Raw genomic sequence first — 16,576 nt, forward strand, 5'->3', positions numbered from 1 at the left:
TAATTCGCATTTAGCATTGGAAAGAAATGAGTAACTACTTTTCTTGTAATGTCTTTAAGTCCTCATTAGAATCATTTTAGTTGCCAAGCAACCTTTACTTTTATGCCTCATGTGTGAAGAGATTATGCCAGAATTATTTTTTAAAATCAATTTTAGGATGGAAGAGCAACTTTGTGTGCTAGCACACCTCTTTATAAATACTAATACTGATTTTAAAATCATAATTGTTTAAAATGTGAATTATGAAAAGCAAAGAGGTAATTGTAGTCAATCTACCATAAAAAAGTTAATATGACTGTAGTACATAAACATGCATAGAAGAGAATCTAGAAGATATACCCAACTGTCGATAGTGCTTATCTTGCTTTTGGTGGTAAGAAGGGATGAATGCAATTTTCTTCTTTTTGCTAGTCTGTATTTTCTAAGCTTTCTATAGTGAACATAAATAATTTAAAAAGTTATTAAAATTTTAGCAATTATACTCCAATAAAGATGTTTAAAAAGTTATTAAAATTTTAAAAGTAAGACAGGAGAGCTGATCTAATTTACAATTAGATCTTTGTAAATACAAATATGAGAGGATGTTAGCTGAACTTATTGTGGTAATCATTTCATAATATATGTCAATCAAACCATTATGTTGTACACCTTAAACTTATACAGTGATGTATGTCAATTATGTCTCAAAAAAAAAAAACTGGAAAAAAAGTAAGTATGTGAGCTGAGTTATAGTCAGATCTTTGTAAATACAATCTTTGTAAATACAAGTCAGATCTTGTAAATACAAGAACTTATAAAGTAGTGGGAATTAAATGAGAACATGTATATAAAAATTTTAATATAAACACTGTGTTGATTATAGTAAATACTCAAAAGGTAACTATTACTAGAAAAAATTTTAAAGTCTATGTACGTGGTAAATTTTATGTTATGTACATTTTACCACAATAAAAAAGTCTATGTAAGTACAACATAGATTCAGTCTATATTAATAATTTAGGGGAAAAATTGATTTAAATTTGGTTGGTCTTTTAAGTCTTCACCCTAAGGATACTGGCTTTTCTAATAATCAAAAGTACTTTCTTTAAAAACAGACAAATTCCCAAAGGACTTACAAGTGCACAGTCAATATCATGATTGAGACCCCATTACACCTTCTCCCAGACATTTTCAGTCTCAGAAATCATTTCAGGAGTATGACAGTGAGGGAAAATTGAGGCTCTGAGTTACAAAGTGACAGGCCAAGTGCTCTGGGTTTAAGCCAATGACAACCTCAAAAACAAGACTGAAGGCTTCTTTTTTTTCAGCAAAAACTACTGACAAAATTTTACTGATCATCCACAATAGTGGAATATGGAATTATATCATACAATGGATTTAATAAAACTTTTATTAAAATGACAATGGAATAGTCACGAAATCTTTGGAATGGGATTTTTTTTCAAGTTTAGAGTTAAAAAGGAAAAGAGAAAGAAAAATGAAAAATTTAACTACATAAAAATGTAATATTTCATTAATGTCCCCAAAACAACATAAAAACTGAAATGACAGTGAGGAAAAAAATGCCTGTAGCAAATGCCAATCAAAGAGTTAACAGGCTTTTTTTTTTTTTAACCACAAAAAGCTTTCATAACCTCTAATAATAACAACATTAAACAAGTGATAAATAAGCAAAGATATGGACAGCTCACAAAATTAGAAATATAGTTAGCAAACAAACTTATGAAAACACACTCAACAAAAGCTTGGTTTTATGTATCAATAGTGCCTGTTACCACATAGAGAGAAATGAAGGCAAACGATTAAACAGATGGAATCAGAAACGAAGACAGCATATAATGCTAGCATTAATGCATTAATGAAGAACAAAAGTCACAAAATTGAGGTTTAGTTGATCAGAAATAAGGAAAAGTTTAATCATGGAGAATTTTTAGAGGAGGTAAATTAAAAAAACAAAAACACAGAATAACTCTGACTCCAAAATGAGAATCTCTCAGTCTTAAAATTTCCACTGTGACATTTTTTTTCTTTTTACTGTTACATAAGTTTCAGGTGTACAACACTATAAGTCAATATTTGTATACACACTACACAGCGATCACCCCCCAAAAGTCTACTTACCATCTGTCACCATACAATTGACCCTCTTCACCCCTTTCACCGTGCCCCCAGTGCCCTTCCCCTCTTGTGACCACAGATCTGTCACTTCAAAAAAATTTCTCAACTTCACTGATATATGACTCCTTATCTGTAAGATACATGGTTGCTTCTCTTTGAAGAACACACGGAGAGTTGTTTTATAAGATACTTAGATGAAAGTAGCAAAACAACGGCAAATAATACTTTCTCCTACACAGGTTAACACAAAGTAAAATTTCCAGTTTTCACTTTCCCGACTTTGCCCTTTGCCGTGTAAGCATCCTCTGTAGCTGGGAGAAGGTGCTGGTAAATGCTTAACGATGGCCTCTCCAGGGGTGGGGTCGAGAAGAACCCGATTGGTAGTGTTTGCCCATTTCCCTGGAATAAATACTCCCAACAGAGGGAACGTCAAGCTCCTGGCGTGACTTCACGGACCACGGAACTGGGAAGAGACGCAGCTATCTCCACACCACTATATGTATATGTATGATACGTACGTGCTATACATGTATAGCATATCACTATATAGCTTTTGTACCGTACAGACACAATGGCCATCTCAAGAAGATGGATGACAGTAAAATGTGGTAATGCACTAGGAAATGATGAATTTTGAGGGTTTATTTTTATTTTTAATATAACTGTAAGTTCATATAATTTAATTTTTATTGATGCCTGTATTTAGCAATTGGCCTGCTAAACTCCTGATGATATAACAACCTGCTCTCACAGAGTAAGACTTTCAAGACTGTGAGAGCATCAAGTGTGCCCTGTGCATCTGCGTAGGACGTGCGTAGCTGACCCTGCTTCTTTCCCTGCTTTCCCTGCTGTCTTCCTCATAACCACTCTAGGACAACCCCAACTAGCTGGCAGCCCAAACTACCTGCAGACCAAGGCACCAAGTCCAGCAGCTGTAACAGCTCCAGGCAGAAGCAGGCAGGTCCTACCAACAGGAGGTGGGACAGGGGTGGGTCTGCACTTCAGATCACCTTCCCTGGTGGTCTCACTGCCAACCACAGCCAATAACTGAACACACCATTTTTGCTTTCACGTTATTTCCTAATGTGTTTCCATCACGGACTTAACAACCTTCGTGTCAATACAGGGCCTTAAAAAGTCTGCTGCAAAAGCAGCACTTTGGAAGACGTACTCAGACGAGCACCTCTCCAGTTCCCTCAGCTAAGCCACTACTTCTGGGTCTCTGACCCATGGGGAACTGGCATACGCTAGGAAGCCAGGCCCCCAGCACCACAGTAAACGGGTCTGAGCGTGGCTTAAAGGTGGAAATGCACATTGGGAATGCTGCCTTTGAGTGCAAGGAACCAAATCATAGTAATAATCGACCACCACTTTCCATTTATTTCCAAGGCCAAAAGACTGACAGGCGGGAAGTTTTCAAAAGAGTTCCTGCATTTGAGAAGGGATAGAAATGCAGGAAAATCTGACAGAAGTGGGCCCAGAGTTGCAAACCTGCTCAAAGGCAGGCCTCTCTCTAGTTAGATCTGGACTGATTGCTTTAGAGATGCCCAGGACACTGGCTTCGCCTCGTGATTGTCTAGTTCATATAGTTGAAAACCTATTTGATCTATCGTTTTTCAGAGGATTTGTATTCTTCAAGTTTTCCGTGTTTCCCTAGAAAGCCTGAGAAAATGCTCTGAGACGTCCAAGAAGCAAGTGTGTTGTAGGATGGTATTTCTCAAAATCAGTTTGTAGGGTCACCTCCTTCAAAACCACGACTGAATGAGAAGCTCTGGAGTTGACCCTCAGGAACCTGAATGCTGAACACACCCCACAAGGATGACTGTTCATGCTGAAGTTGGAGAACCTCTGGTAGAGTGGAGAGAACAGGAGTGTCAGAGTTCAGATCTCAGCGGCTCTCCCACTAATGAGTTTGGCCACTTTCCACAGGTTACTAACATTCCTGAGCTTCAATTACCTGTTAATTAAAAGAGCAAAATAATATCCACCTCACAGAGTTGTTGTGAAGATGAATGGGGCCAATTCAGGTAAAGGCCCAGACCACCAGGCCTAAGAAAGGAGGAGATGGGAAATTCCCTCTAGTCACTGTACCTCACACCTGGAGAGGGCAGACATGGCAGCCTATCAAAGATGCAGCAAGGAGGCTCCTTGCAATATACAGCATCCCAATCATAGAATACAAATTCACTCCAGAGGGCTAAGAACAGTCATGCCCGGGAGCTGCTCTGACACCCCAGGAGGCTCAGGACGTGGGTGTCCCAAGGACCATCCTAGCCATATGAAATCTTGTAACCATGACTCCCAGAGATGGGAGATTGCACTGAGGAGGCTGCTGGGACAGCTGTGGTCTTCTTCCCAAAGGGCCTGTCCTCACAATGGCCCGCCTTCCTGACTCTACACTTGGCTTTGTTCCTTGAAGTTGCTGGTTCCTGGGTCTGATTGACCTTCAACATCATGGCCCTTGGCGTCTGGTCTTGTGCTTTTGTTGCCTCTGGGCACTTGACTTTGGTGCACAGACTAAGTTGCAGAGTGTTGAGGAACACTGAATCTTCCCTCTGCCATGGAGGGAACAATAGTCCCAACAAGTGTGTGTTTGCCTTTTTTGGATCTAACTTTAAAAATAGATGTAGTGTTTTACCCTTAATAAACAATGCTTTTAACATCCAACTGCAGGAAATACATCTATTAGTGGTACGGGAAATATACCTATTAGTCTGCAGGTTTTTCTCGTTTGGGAGATACAATGCACACACTAATTTTAATTAATTCAGAATTCTTTTGAGAGAATTTCAAGCAGATATCTGGTATATAGATGGGGTCCAATAAACGTTTCCTACATTGAATGGAGTTTAATTTCTAATCTGGGAGACACCAGGCCTGTAGACTGTGGGCACAGAGTGCAGACCTATCCTGTGCGACATGCAGGTCTCCCCCCGAGTGAAGGGAGCTTGCCCTAGGAGAAGGACCTAAGCACCGCCCAGCTCAGCTTTCAAGAGGCTTCTGGGGGCGTGTTTTCTCTTTAGACTGGGCTGGGGGGCTGGGGGCATGAGGCAAGTTGTTTCAGTTCTCACAGGCTCCACTTATTGTCTCCTCTGTCCGTAGAGACACTAATACCTGACCTATTTTAGAGTTGTTTTGAGTTTAAAAGAAAATCAATACATATAGCCCTCCAAGAAAGAAATAAACAACACACCATAAATAAGATACTAGCTGAGCTGTGTTTCCTTTCTCGCTGTCCGGTAAGACAAAGATGTTGAGTTTCTTCCCACACTCGACCTGGGAGCAGGAGGGCTGCTTGCTGAGGGTCCCTTGCTGGGACATGTTTGCAGTTTTCTTTCTGAGGCTCTCAGAAGTTGTCTTGCACTCAGAGGGGGGCAGAATTGGGACATCTGAAGCCTTCCATTCAGCCCTCGAAGCTGGCAGCCCTCTTACAAAGTGAAAACATTATAAAAAGCCCAGATGATCTCATAGGTCTTTCCTACCTCTGAAACAGATGGTGTGATTCACATACATTTGACAGAAACGTACCAGGGTTGTGATGATTTGCCTCACTACGCTCAGTGGAAGAGTGGATTAATAAGCAATAATACGGTGACAATGTAAAGCATGACCTCTGATTAAAACAGAAGGTGGGAGTGGGTTGTTTCATGGTGAAAGCAACGCACTATGACTCAAGGCTCTGAATTTCTAATCACAGATCTGTAACCTTGTATGTGGCACTGGGAGGCTTGCTAGAGGCCTTAATTTGTACGTGCTGGCCACCCATCCCTAACAGCCTTGTAATAAGTCCTTCCTCTGAAAACAGTGTGGGTGGTAATTAATGGTTAATAATACTAAAGAGAGAGCCATCAGTACAGACTGCCAAATGCCCAGGATGCCTTAGACAGTATTCACACTATCAGCTGGAGCTGCTAGAAAAATGCAAATCCCACACTGCTTTTCCCCTTCCGGTCAACCATCTACCCAGGCCAGTGCTATCCAATGGACTTTCTGTAAAGAAGGGAATATTTTCTATTTACTCTGTCCAGCAGCAGGCACCACTTGTGGTTATTGAGCACTTGGACTATGGCTGGTGAAGCTTAGTAACTAAATTTTACATTTGACTTAATTTTAATTAAAATGTCTACATAAATAGCCACAGGTGGGTAGCGGCTGCCATACTGGACAGCACAGCTGTAGCCAGTTCAAACCTCTTCAAAGCATCTGCACCAAGGTGAGGTTGAGACAGTAGTAAAAAGTAAATGGACTAATTAGTCAGTCTTTGTGTTCAAAAGAGGTATTATTTCCTCCCCCCTTTTTTTTTTCAAGTTGTTGGGAGGAGTGGCTGAAACCTGAGCCTGAAGGGAGAGATAACCCCCGCCCCACTACCCCTGATAAAAAATCTTTCCCCACACTTTGCTAGTGCTATTTCCCTCTCTTTCCATAGGTATTCAAATGAGAAGACTTCTAAACTCATGAACAAAAAACTAAGCTAGATTGTTTTACTCTAAAGCAAAAACTCTTCTATACTAACCAGAGAAAATAACCAGTAAGGTAAGTTTCAAGAGAAGCATCGGGCTCGCGTTACTATTCTCGGATCACCTCTGAGGAGACCTCCAGGAGCACAAGCAATGTCCTACTGTGGATGGTTGCCTGTCACAATCCGGCTTTGGCTCCCCGGCCCCCAGCTCTAGCTCCACACCCCTGCCCGACTAGACACGTCCACTTATAACCAGAGTCCAATTCACAGACAAAACTGTCGTCTCCCATTCCCTCCAGACATAGGGTGTCTTTTCTTTTTCGCCTCTTTCATGTAAATTCTGTGGCAGGAAACCCTGCAGGACCTCAGGTGCAAAGCCTTGCCTCGTGATGGCTCCTTTTCTGCGATCAGCATTCCCACGCCCTGCAGCGGAGGGGTTTGAACAGAGGTCTAAGACCTCACCCTTGGCGTGACCTCACTCAGAGTCTACATGGTTTAAAGAATTTATTCTTCCTGCACACCTTACCTTATCATTGCCCTGTCTTTGGTACATTTTTTTCTTTCCCCAAACGGTACATTCCTCAGGCATTCTAAGCTTGAATAATGGAATAGGGGTTGGGTCACTGTAATTCTCTCATGCAATGCCCAGCTGAGTGTCAGATGCAATTAGGGGCTTAATGAGGGGCTACTGATACTTCATGATAATGGATAAAAGACTATTAGACTCAATGGTTTTTTTTTAAAATAGCTTTGGGATTTTAAGGTACTTTTCAGTTCAACATAATCCAGGAAACAGTATCTTTAGCCCTGCTAGGATTCACTGAGGGGAGTGGGTCAGGCTTGGTTATTTTTTATTTTGCAGGACCTCAGAATCGGTCATGTATTTTCCAGGTTGACGTCATGACGATTTGAAGGTTAGGGCAACAGCCTTGAACTGAGCGGGCAGTGTATGACTGGAAGGGGAGGAAGAAAGATGGCATGATAAAGATATTGTTGGACCTTGTTTCCTCAACAGTGAAACGGAAAGAGAATCAAAATGCTTATTCATGAAATAGTCACAGTGCCCTGCTAAAGACCAGTAAATAAGACTATCACGACTGTATGAGGAACTTTCTAGCTTATCAAGTTGGGAACCAGGTGAAAGAAAAGTGCATGATGAATAATGGCTCATTACAGCCATGCCTCCACCCATCCCCCCCATCTTCTAGCTCATCTCCTTGTATGGATATTTTCCAAAGAGATTATTTTGAAATAGAAAACCATTCATTCTGCTCTCAAATTCACCCTCAGCTGAAAGACTAAAGTGTAACTAAATAGAAATTTAATGCTAAACTAGTAAAACTACTCCCTCTTTTCCAAGTTAAAAAATCTATAATAAACAATAAAGCAGTGATTCTCAAAGTGAGGTTCTTGGATCAGCTGCAGCAGCATCACCTGGGAAAATGATAGAAATGTAAATTCTTGGGCCCTACCCCAGACCTGCTAGAGCAGCCGGCCTGCGGGTGGGACCCGGCAACCTATTTTACAAAAAACCTCCATGTGATTTTGCAGGAACATTTGAGAACCGCTGCTTTAAACCAAATGGTGGAATCACCAAAACTATTCTTTTTTTTTTTTTAACATCTTTATTGGAGTATAATTGCTTTACAATGGTGTGTTAATTTCTGCTGTATAACAAAGTGAATCCGCTATACATATATATATATATATCCCCCACCAAAACTATTCAATGTTTTGCTAAATTGTACTAAATGAGAATCTCCAAAATGTCAATTTTTCTGAATTCTACAAATAAGGTTTGACTGAGCACTAAACAGGTCCAGCCAATGAATAATCCCTAGCTCTGAGTTCTAACAGTCCTCCTGCATGTTGTACTACCTGGGATCTGATCAAGCCTCCCCTATACTCCCTGGGATGCACCGGGGCAGGGCTGGCTGGTGCTTCTGTGCTGAGACATACATGTTCATCTGCTTCCCGGTGGGAGATGGAGGGGTTTCTAAAGGGTCAAGGAGGGGGACCGGTGATATTGAAACTCTATGAATTTTCCATCATTTCTTTTTTGAAACGGGAACAAACACTTAGTACTTTTCAATCACTACTTCACATATAACAATCAAAAGAAAGACAGTGCTTACAAAATTAAAAAAAAATAGGGCAACTTTGTTGATAATTGCTTGTCAGCTGCACTAAGTTGCACATCCCTCACTGTTAGTACAGGTGATGACAGAGTGCACGCCTAGATAACTCCCTGCCCATGTGTCTGTCTGCTCACTTTATAGATCCTCAATACTCAATCACACTGCTCATTTGCCAGTACCTTTCAGGCACACACATCTGGCCTTGCCTGGTCATTTCCTATTCCTCCACAACCACCCTCAAGATTGTGAGGGGAATTATTAAGACTTTATTGTCCAAATGACCCAAAGGTTTTCGAATTTCTATTTGATAACAGCGTTTGCTCATGTAACCTAGTCTTTGTGTGCCCCAAGAACACAAGGACAGAAAAGCACCAGATGTACCACTGCATTTTATCATATTTTTCATCACAAGAAAAACCTCCATCCTGAGAAAATTGGAAATGCAAACTCTCCTCAGTAACTTTTCTTGCTTTAAATCGCACTTCTCATCACGACCTATTACACCCACATAGTCATGTGCCATAGGCACTGCACAGTCTCCAACATTTCAAAGGCTCAAGAGCTATTTTTAAACCCCAAATGCAATCTAGGTTGCTATTCTATAACGCACTTTTTAAGGAAGAACAAAGTAAGAGAGCGATTTTTATGCATGTGGGCAGTTCGCCAACTCACCGAAAGATTGAACACAGCTGTCGATGAGATCGTCCAGGCTGGCTCCTTTGGCTAAATGTCCCAGAGACACCATCATTCGGAACTGGGTGATCTGGGCCAGGCTGGGATGGGAGGGGAGGGGGCTGCTGGAGGGCTTCCCCTCTAGTCTTGCTTTAGGGGCTGCTCTGCAGCCATGAGGTTTCCTGGGGAAAGAGAAAAGACAGGGAGAGTAGAGCAGCCAAGGGACGACCACACACTGACAGCTCCGCTCCGCGCTCTGCAGGCAGATTGAAGAGGAAAGGAGTAGAGATAAGACAATTAATCCCAGGAGTTGGGCTGATAAGACATACCCCCTCCCACTTGGTAAAGGCACCAAACGGACTGGTTAGCTGTTAAAGAGACATCTCTCACACTAATAGCAAGGTGAGACTTCAGGGTTGCAAACAGGGCTCCTCAGCCTGGGGTTAGGATTGCTTTGGCCTGCTTTCTCCAGTTCCTGAAAGGAAGAGGCAGACGCAAGACTATTCTTGGCAGTTTTTAGCTCCTAGCAATAAATTTTTATTTTAGCCCTGAGACCACTGACTTGGGTCTCAAGAATTGTTTAAGTTTGGTCTCATCTTCAGCTAAATTCATTCCTCTTGAGCAACACCAGAGTTACTGTAGAAAGTCAGGTGGCCTCAGAAACATCTTTAAGGATTTGGGGGGAGAAGGCAAAGACCGAGGATCCGTGTGCAGGGGGTGAGGGTTATGGCGGTGGTGTTTAGATTTTAAGCTAGTCCTGTCTTTTTCACAAATCTTGGCTGGTTCTGTTTTTCATTACTGATAATCATTCTGAGTCATTTTTATCATTAAACATATATTCTATCAAGTTCTTACTGATTATGAGAGTTTTATTCCAGAAGTGAATACAAAAGGACAAGTCTGAATCTGGAAATGGCTTTAGAGCCCAACAGGTCACTTTCACTTAGCTTTATCTTTGGTCATGACCTCATCAGTATAAGTCACGTTGTTTGCAAAATGATATCAGTAGGTTAATTAAGCATTTTATTTTTCCTTCCATTAAAAAAATAAACATAACATACAGAGACATATCTATCATCTTTGAAGGTTTACTAGTGATAGGTGTTGTTGCTGATAACTCCTTTGAGTATATTCTCCTCTCCTGACTGTGGCTTTGGCTATTTCATGTTTATTACCAAAGAGGAGATGAAGAAAAGACATATACCGGAGATCCATAACTTTAACCACTGTATATTTGATAAACACATGATGGTATTAATTAATCAACAAGTACTTATCCTATGAGCAACACATGTGTGATACGCCAGAGAGGACCAGTGAGACGGTCTGTGAAGGTACTTTGCAAACTGTAAAACATACTCATTATATGTTAGCTGTTGTAGTATGAAGGTGATCTGGAAGTTCCTTAATACAAAAATCTAGTTGGAGAATCAGAACCAGACCAAGAAAAGATAACTCTATAAATCTTAAATAACTGTCCTGTGAGTGTCAAGGGCAAGATGTGTGATGTTCTCAGAGGAGGGAAAACCAGTTCTAGGTGGAGTGTTGAGGAAAGCTTCTCGACAAGATGTAACCTCACCCAGAAGGGGCTGAAGAAGTACTCAGATCCAAATAAAACGCTGGGGCACACATGGATTTTGGGAAACCACCCTGTTAAAAAGACAGTGGGACCACTTAGTACAGCCAGACTCGTGAAGGGAACACCCTGACCTTCGAGTTCCCTTTCAAAGTAGCTCCAGAATGCTGGTCTGGCATTGGCTGCTGCCACCTGTTCCAACTTAGGATGGGCTCAGTGAAATCCAATCAGAAACTGGCTCTTGGGAATCTGCTAAGCCAAGGCAGTGATTTCTGAAAGATCAGGTTGGTGTTACAGGACTTGATCAAGTTTCTGGCCATTACTGATTTTTACCCAAGCCCTGTGATAGCCCCAAGATCAGATCAGCATCTGAAAATGAAAGAAAATAATGGCCACCCTGAATTGAGTACCTTTGATATGGCAGGCTCTGGGCTGGGGATTTACGTGGTCTTTAAAGCTTACAGCCCAGAGAGATGTTATCTCCATTTCACGATGTTGAAACTGAGTCTAAAAGAGGCTAAATGACATAGACAAAGTTGTAGAACTCATATGTACTTGATCTGGGATTTGTACTTGGCACCTCTCTGGTTTGGTTTAATAAATATTTACTGTGCCTGGGACTATGCACCTTTCACTACATCAGAATTAGCAAGAGGAGCTGAAAAGGTCAATTCAACTTAAGACAAAAGTAAAAACCTCCAAAAGCATAGCTGATAACATAAAGGCTGAATCTTGGGTCCTACTTCTTTTTCAGGTCCCCAAAAGTCCTCAGACCCCAGAGCTGGATGGCCCCTCCATGGTCATTCTCCAAGCCCTTCACCCATACATGTGGAGGTCTGGGCTCGGAAGGGCAATGTGACTGGGCACCAGTGCAGAGCCAGGTAGAAGCCAAGCCTCCTGTGTCCATGCCATGCTCTCTTCCCTCCACAGAAGCAGTGATGACTCTCTAAACCTGGCACTGGTTGTCCAGTGTTGGGATAAGTCAGCTTTTGGCCTTAGCTGCTGCCTCTTCACCATTAAGACCTCTACCCAAGGCAGACTCGGGAAAGATGAAAACAAAGTCCTTCTTGTTAGAAGCCTCTTTTTCTCTTAGGCCTTCCATATTACTTCTCCTTAGCCCCAAGAGAAGAGGCCACGGCAACTGGAGGCTGTCTCCACACACAGCTCTTCCCGCTGGGGCCGGGATGTGCGTGTCTACCTCTGTCTCTCATCTGGCCAATCCAGGGAAAATTCCATTTTCTCCCTCAGTTGGTAGCATCAACCATTCAGGACTCCAAAAACTGCCCTGGCTCTAATTCTGGCAATGTTTCCTAGTGTCATCTGTAGGGGAAACCACATTGGTGCAGGAGGTGATTCTCAGAGGTAGATGCTTTTATCAGAACTAGGAGGGACTGGTAAAATACAAGCAGAAAGAATGAACTTGAAGGGCATATTTAGGGGACGGGGAAGGGAGGGTGAGATGCAGTGGGTGGGGAGGCCGCTGAGACTCAGAGGGCTTGGGCAGGAGAAACCAAGAAGAGAAACTGCTAAAACCCAAATGGCATCCTGAGAGGTCAGGAAGATGGGGGTTATGTGCACCATAACCTAGGAAACTGGGCAATTTTGCTGTGGAGTCTCTTGACTGGCTGCTATGTGACAAAACTTCAAATCATTCTCTTCTGGTGAAATGGCTGTAGATAAGGATTTATAAAATGCTTTATTTTAGACATAGAATGCATTCGCCTCTAAGTCTGCAAAGGCATATGTATTTTTAAAGGAAAGTAGGCAAATGTCTCCTCACCAGCTCCCTCAAGTATTAAAAAAAAAAAAAAAAAAAAAGCACCCTAGAGAACAACTTGAAAGTGTTTCCTGAGGCTAAAACTGGCTAAGGCCTCATCCAGTTTGCTGAAGGACACTGTCAAAACTCTGAAGTGGTTCAGGTGCAATCCACTCCAGCCTCAGGTATCTCAGTGGAGGTCACAATTTCGGGTTGAACTTTTCATGAAACTCAGCCCAGAAGAGTAAGGGATGAAATGGACAAGGAGAACGAACGGAAGCTTCCACAACTTTCTTTGCAGTGGAAGATGGCTTTTATTGGCTAGAATTCTAGTGAGGATTTCTTCCAGTCCTGTCCTCTCCCCATTCCCATAATACAGACACAGCTGAATGTACTGAAGCTCCTCCCCTCAGTCCGGTTCAAGGCAAAGTGCTGGACCTTCACGGTACAGGACGGGGTGGGGGAGGGCATAAAGGACCAAGAACTTTTAGATCCATAAGGTCCAGCAGGGCAACGCTTCCTGCCTCGACTGGGCACGGCCAGGAGCAACAGAGTCTGCGTGGATGGAGGTGGGAAGAGCATAGCTTTCCCGGCCCTATGCTGAGCCCAGGCTGTTGCCAGGAAGTTGTCCAGTTCTAGCTCTTTGGGGGACGAACTCAAAGTTGCTCGGTCCCTCCAAGCCTCCTTCTCCTGCCAATAGCTTTTTCACTCACGGTCACTTTTCCTTCATCTTCTGTCACCCCCAAGACCCTCCTAAAACATGTCTCTAGGGTCACGGTGGGTGGAGGGGAGTGCAGGTTTCCACCCAGGTGGTTATGTGGCTCACTGACCCCTGTGCACTCTTGGCAAAGGCAGTTGGCCTTCTGGGTCCGGCCCGACGTCCGCAGGGCCGGACGGTCCGCCAGGTGGCGCTGCCGGAGCTGCGGCAGGTGCAGGGGGCGCGGAAAGTCTGCGAGTGGGAGTTCCAGGGGCCCGGCGCCGGGGTACCAGGTCGCTAAGCGCGATTCCGGGGCTCGCCGGGCCAACTCTGGCCGCGCGTCCGCACAGCCCGGCTCCCTCCCCAGTCTATCGTGCGAGACGCGCAGGGCGCTGCGGGCTCGTCAGTCCCTCGCGCCCGTCTCCCCCGACTTCGGCCGAGACCCCGACCGGGCGCCGCCGTCCGCACCCCGGGCCCGCAACTTCCCGGAGGAGGCGGCGCCGTGCCGCTCCCCCACGCCACTTCGCACCCCGGCGAGGTCCTGGGGCCGCGCGCGCTGTGGCCCCCGCCTCAAGAAAGGAAACGGACGCCCCTACTCACCGCGGAGCTTCTCTCGCTTTGCCCAGGGTGCCCATGGCCGCGGCCGCGCTCCAGGAGACGCCTCACCCAGCGCGGCGGGACGGGCTCGGCGGGGTGCGGCGCATCGCCACCACCGCCTGCCGGGCCCCTCCGCCCCGGCCTCTTCGCCCAGGACGCCCGACCGCGGCGAACCCGCAAGCACAAACTTTGTGTGAGCGCGCGCCCCCTCGCCCTCCTCCTTGCGCGCGCGCGCACACACGCCGGCTCCAACCACCTGACAAGCGCTGATGTTATCGCCGAGGAAATGTGTGGCGCTGTTCAGCTCTTCCCCGAAACCTGCCCCCATTACTCGGTAGTCCCCGGAGGCCTGCGCCTCCCTCCAATCTCGCCCTTTACCCCTGGCGGCTACTTCTCCCGGCCCGAGGCTGAAGTCGGAAGGGGAGCTGGAAGGGCGGGGAGGCTCCAGGTGCCCTGGATATCACCAAACCAGCGCCAGGAGAGGGGTTGGGAGCCGGGGGAAACCGGCTTCACCTGGCGGCTCTCGGGGCAACGCCCCCTCCCCCGCCCCCACCTTCCCGAATTTCACTCCAGTCTCCCGAAGACGCCTCGTCCCCTCGCAGGCCTCTCTGGTATATATCAGAGCTCAGAGTCGGGGGTGGGGTAAAGAACGAATACACGGTTGTGGGTCCGCCTTAGCCTGTGTCTTTGGGTGTCTTCTTGGTAGCAATTAACAAGACTGGTCTGGAGATACGTGCTTGGCACCCTGCGGGAGGCAGCGAGTGTGCAGGTGCGCTGCAGGTCAGGCGGGACACAGCTGCCTGGCGTCTGTGGATATGGGAGAGAGGGGGTCAGGGCGGGGGAGGACTTTCTGACGGCAGATCTGGTCAGAAATGGCTGCCTACCCCTGCTTGCCGAAAAGATAGTGATGACAGCAATAGCTAATGTTGACTGAGCACCTTGTGCTAAGTGCTTTCTGTACATTCCTCATGTACGCCGTCTCCCCCAAATACCAAGAGGTCACTGTTTTTTTTTTTTTTTTTTTTTTTTTTTTTTTTCGATATGCGGGCCTCTCACTGTTGTGGCCTCTCCCGTTGCAGAGCACAGGCTCCGGACGCGCAGGCCTGGCGGCCATGGCTCACGGGCTTAGTTGCTCCGCGGCATGTGGGATCTTCCCGGACCAGGGCACGAACCCGTGTCTCCTGCATCGGCAGGCGGATTCTCAACCACTGCGCCACCAGGGAAGCCCCCAGAGGTCACTGTTTTAAAGATGAAAAAAATGAAGGGTTAGAGAATGATATGCTTCCCATCACACAACTAGTACACAGCAGAGAGAACTACGACCTGGGCTGAGATCTGGCTGACTCCCTGTAATCGCTGTGGGATTGTCCTAATAACATACCCATTATCAGTGTCACATGCCCTAACTCTAGTCACATTAATAAGTCCCTTCCGGGCTTCCCTGGTGGCGCAGTGGTTGAGAATCTGCCTGCCAATGCAGGGGACCACGGGTTTGAGCCCTGGTCTGGGAAGATCCCACATGCCGCGGAGCAACTAGGCCCGTGAGCCACAACTACTGAGCCTGGGCGTCTGGAGCCTGTACCCCGCAACAAGAGAGGCCGCGATAGTGAGGCCCGCGCACCGCGATGAAGAGTGGCCCCCCGCTTGCTGCAACTAGAGAAAGCCCTCGCACAGAAACGAAGACCCAACACAGCCAAAAATAAATAAATAAATGAATTAATTAAAAAAAAAAAAAAAAGTCCCTTCCCAGCCATAATGTTCTGGACCTTAAAGCCTCATACGTATATGCCACCATCGTAAACACAACAAACCGTTCAAGATAGCTTACAAAGGTGTGTAACTCACAAAAAGAAGTGTATGAAATGAAAATTAAAGTACATAAAATGGAGCCAGAAATGAATGGTTTTTTTTAATGCATCCCATAGAGTCCAAAACACTTGCTACAAGTGGGACCAAAGATTTGTCTCCTGGATTTCTAGCAGTCATGTTCAAAAGGGAAGACTTGTGTAAAATTCAATTTCTGTCACATGCAAGACAAAAAAAAAAAAAAATTGCTCAAGAGAAGATCAACTCTTTTGATCCTGAGAGCAGTAAGAAATTTCTCCAGAGAATCCTCATGAACATTGTGTAATAGAACCAAGTCCTCAGTCACAGCCATACACATAGAAGGAACATTTGGATATTTAATAAATATTAAATTATGACACTCTTCCAGAATTACACTGTATATGCATATGTATACATGCCAAATGGATAAACACGTACCTTTATATAAATGCATAAATATATGTAAATGTGTTAGATAGGCTACTGGGTGTATACACACAATACTGAACACAGTTGCAGGCAGTTGTATGCAGCTATACACCTGCAGTTCATTATGTAATAAGTATAGAAATGATTAGCTATTAGTTCATTCGAGAAACAAGTCTTGTGAGTCTTGCTGAGTTTTCTAAAGAAAGAGGCCTGCTTCTACCTAGGAAGCTTCTTCCGCTCTGGCTTCCTGAGAGCTCTGCATTCCACTTGCACCTGATTGGGTTTCTGGGCCCAGCTGAACTCTTTG

The 16,576-nt window shown here is 44.8% G+C and overlaps 1 protein-coding gene across 4 annotated transcripts in view; it reads right to left on the reverse strand.

Moving 5' to 3' along the window:
• Positions 1-14,406, reverse strand: part of RASGRP1 (RAS guanyl releasing protein 1) — a 79,963-nt gene extending 65,557 nt beyond the window's left edge. Inside the window, exons 1-2 of one of the 4 annotated variants that reach the window (XM_059056963.2) lie at positions 14,017-14,406; positions 9,388-9,569 (exon numbers count right to left, since the gene is read on the reverse strand). In XM_059056963.2, coding sequence (XP_058912946.1) covers positions 9,388-9,569; positions 14,017-14,051 — 217 coding nt within the window. In that variant the 5' untranslated portion in view covers positions 14,052-14,406. The remainder of the gene's footprint in view (positions 1-9,387; positions 9,570-14,016) is intronic. The other 3 variants (XM_067028943.1, XM_067028942.1, XM_067028941.1) reach the window with 3 other exon arrangements.
• Between the last annotated feature and the right edge of the window lie 2,170 nt (positions 14,407-16,576).

The sequence above is a fragment of the Kogia breviceps genome, chromosome 3 (genome assembly GCF_026419965.1).
Source record: "Kogia breviceps isolate mKogBre1 chromosome 3, mKogBre1 haplotype 1, whole genome shotgun sequence".
In the NCBI taxonomy this organism is placed as follows: Eukaryota; Metazoa; Chordata; class Mammalia; order Artiodactyla; family Physeteridae; genus Kogia; species Kogia breviceps.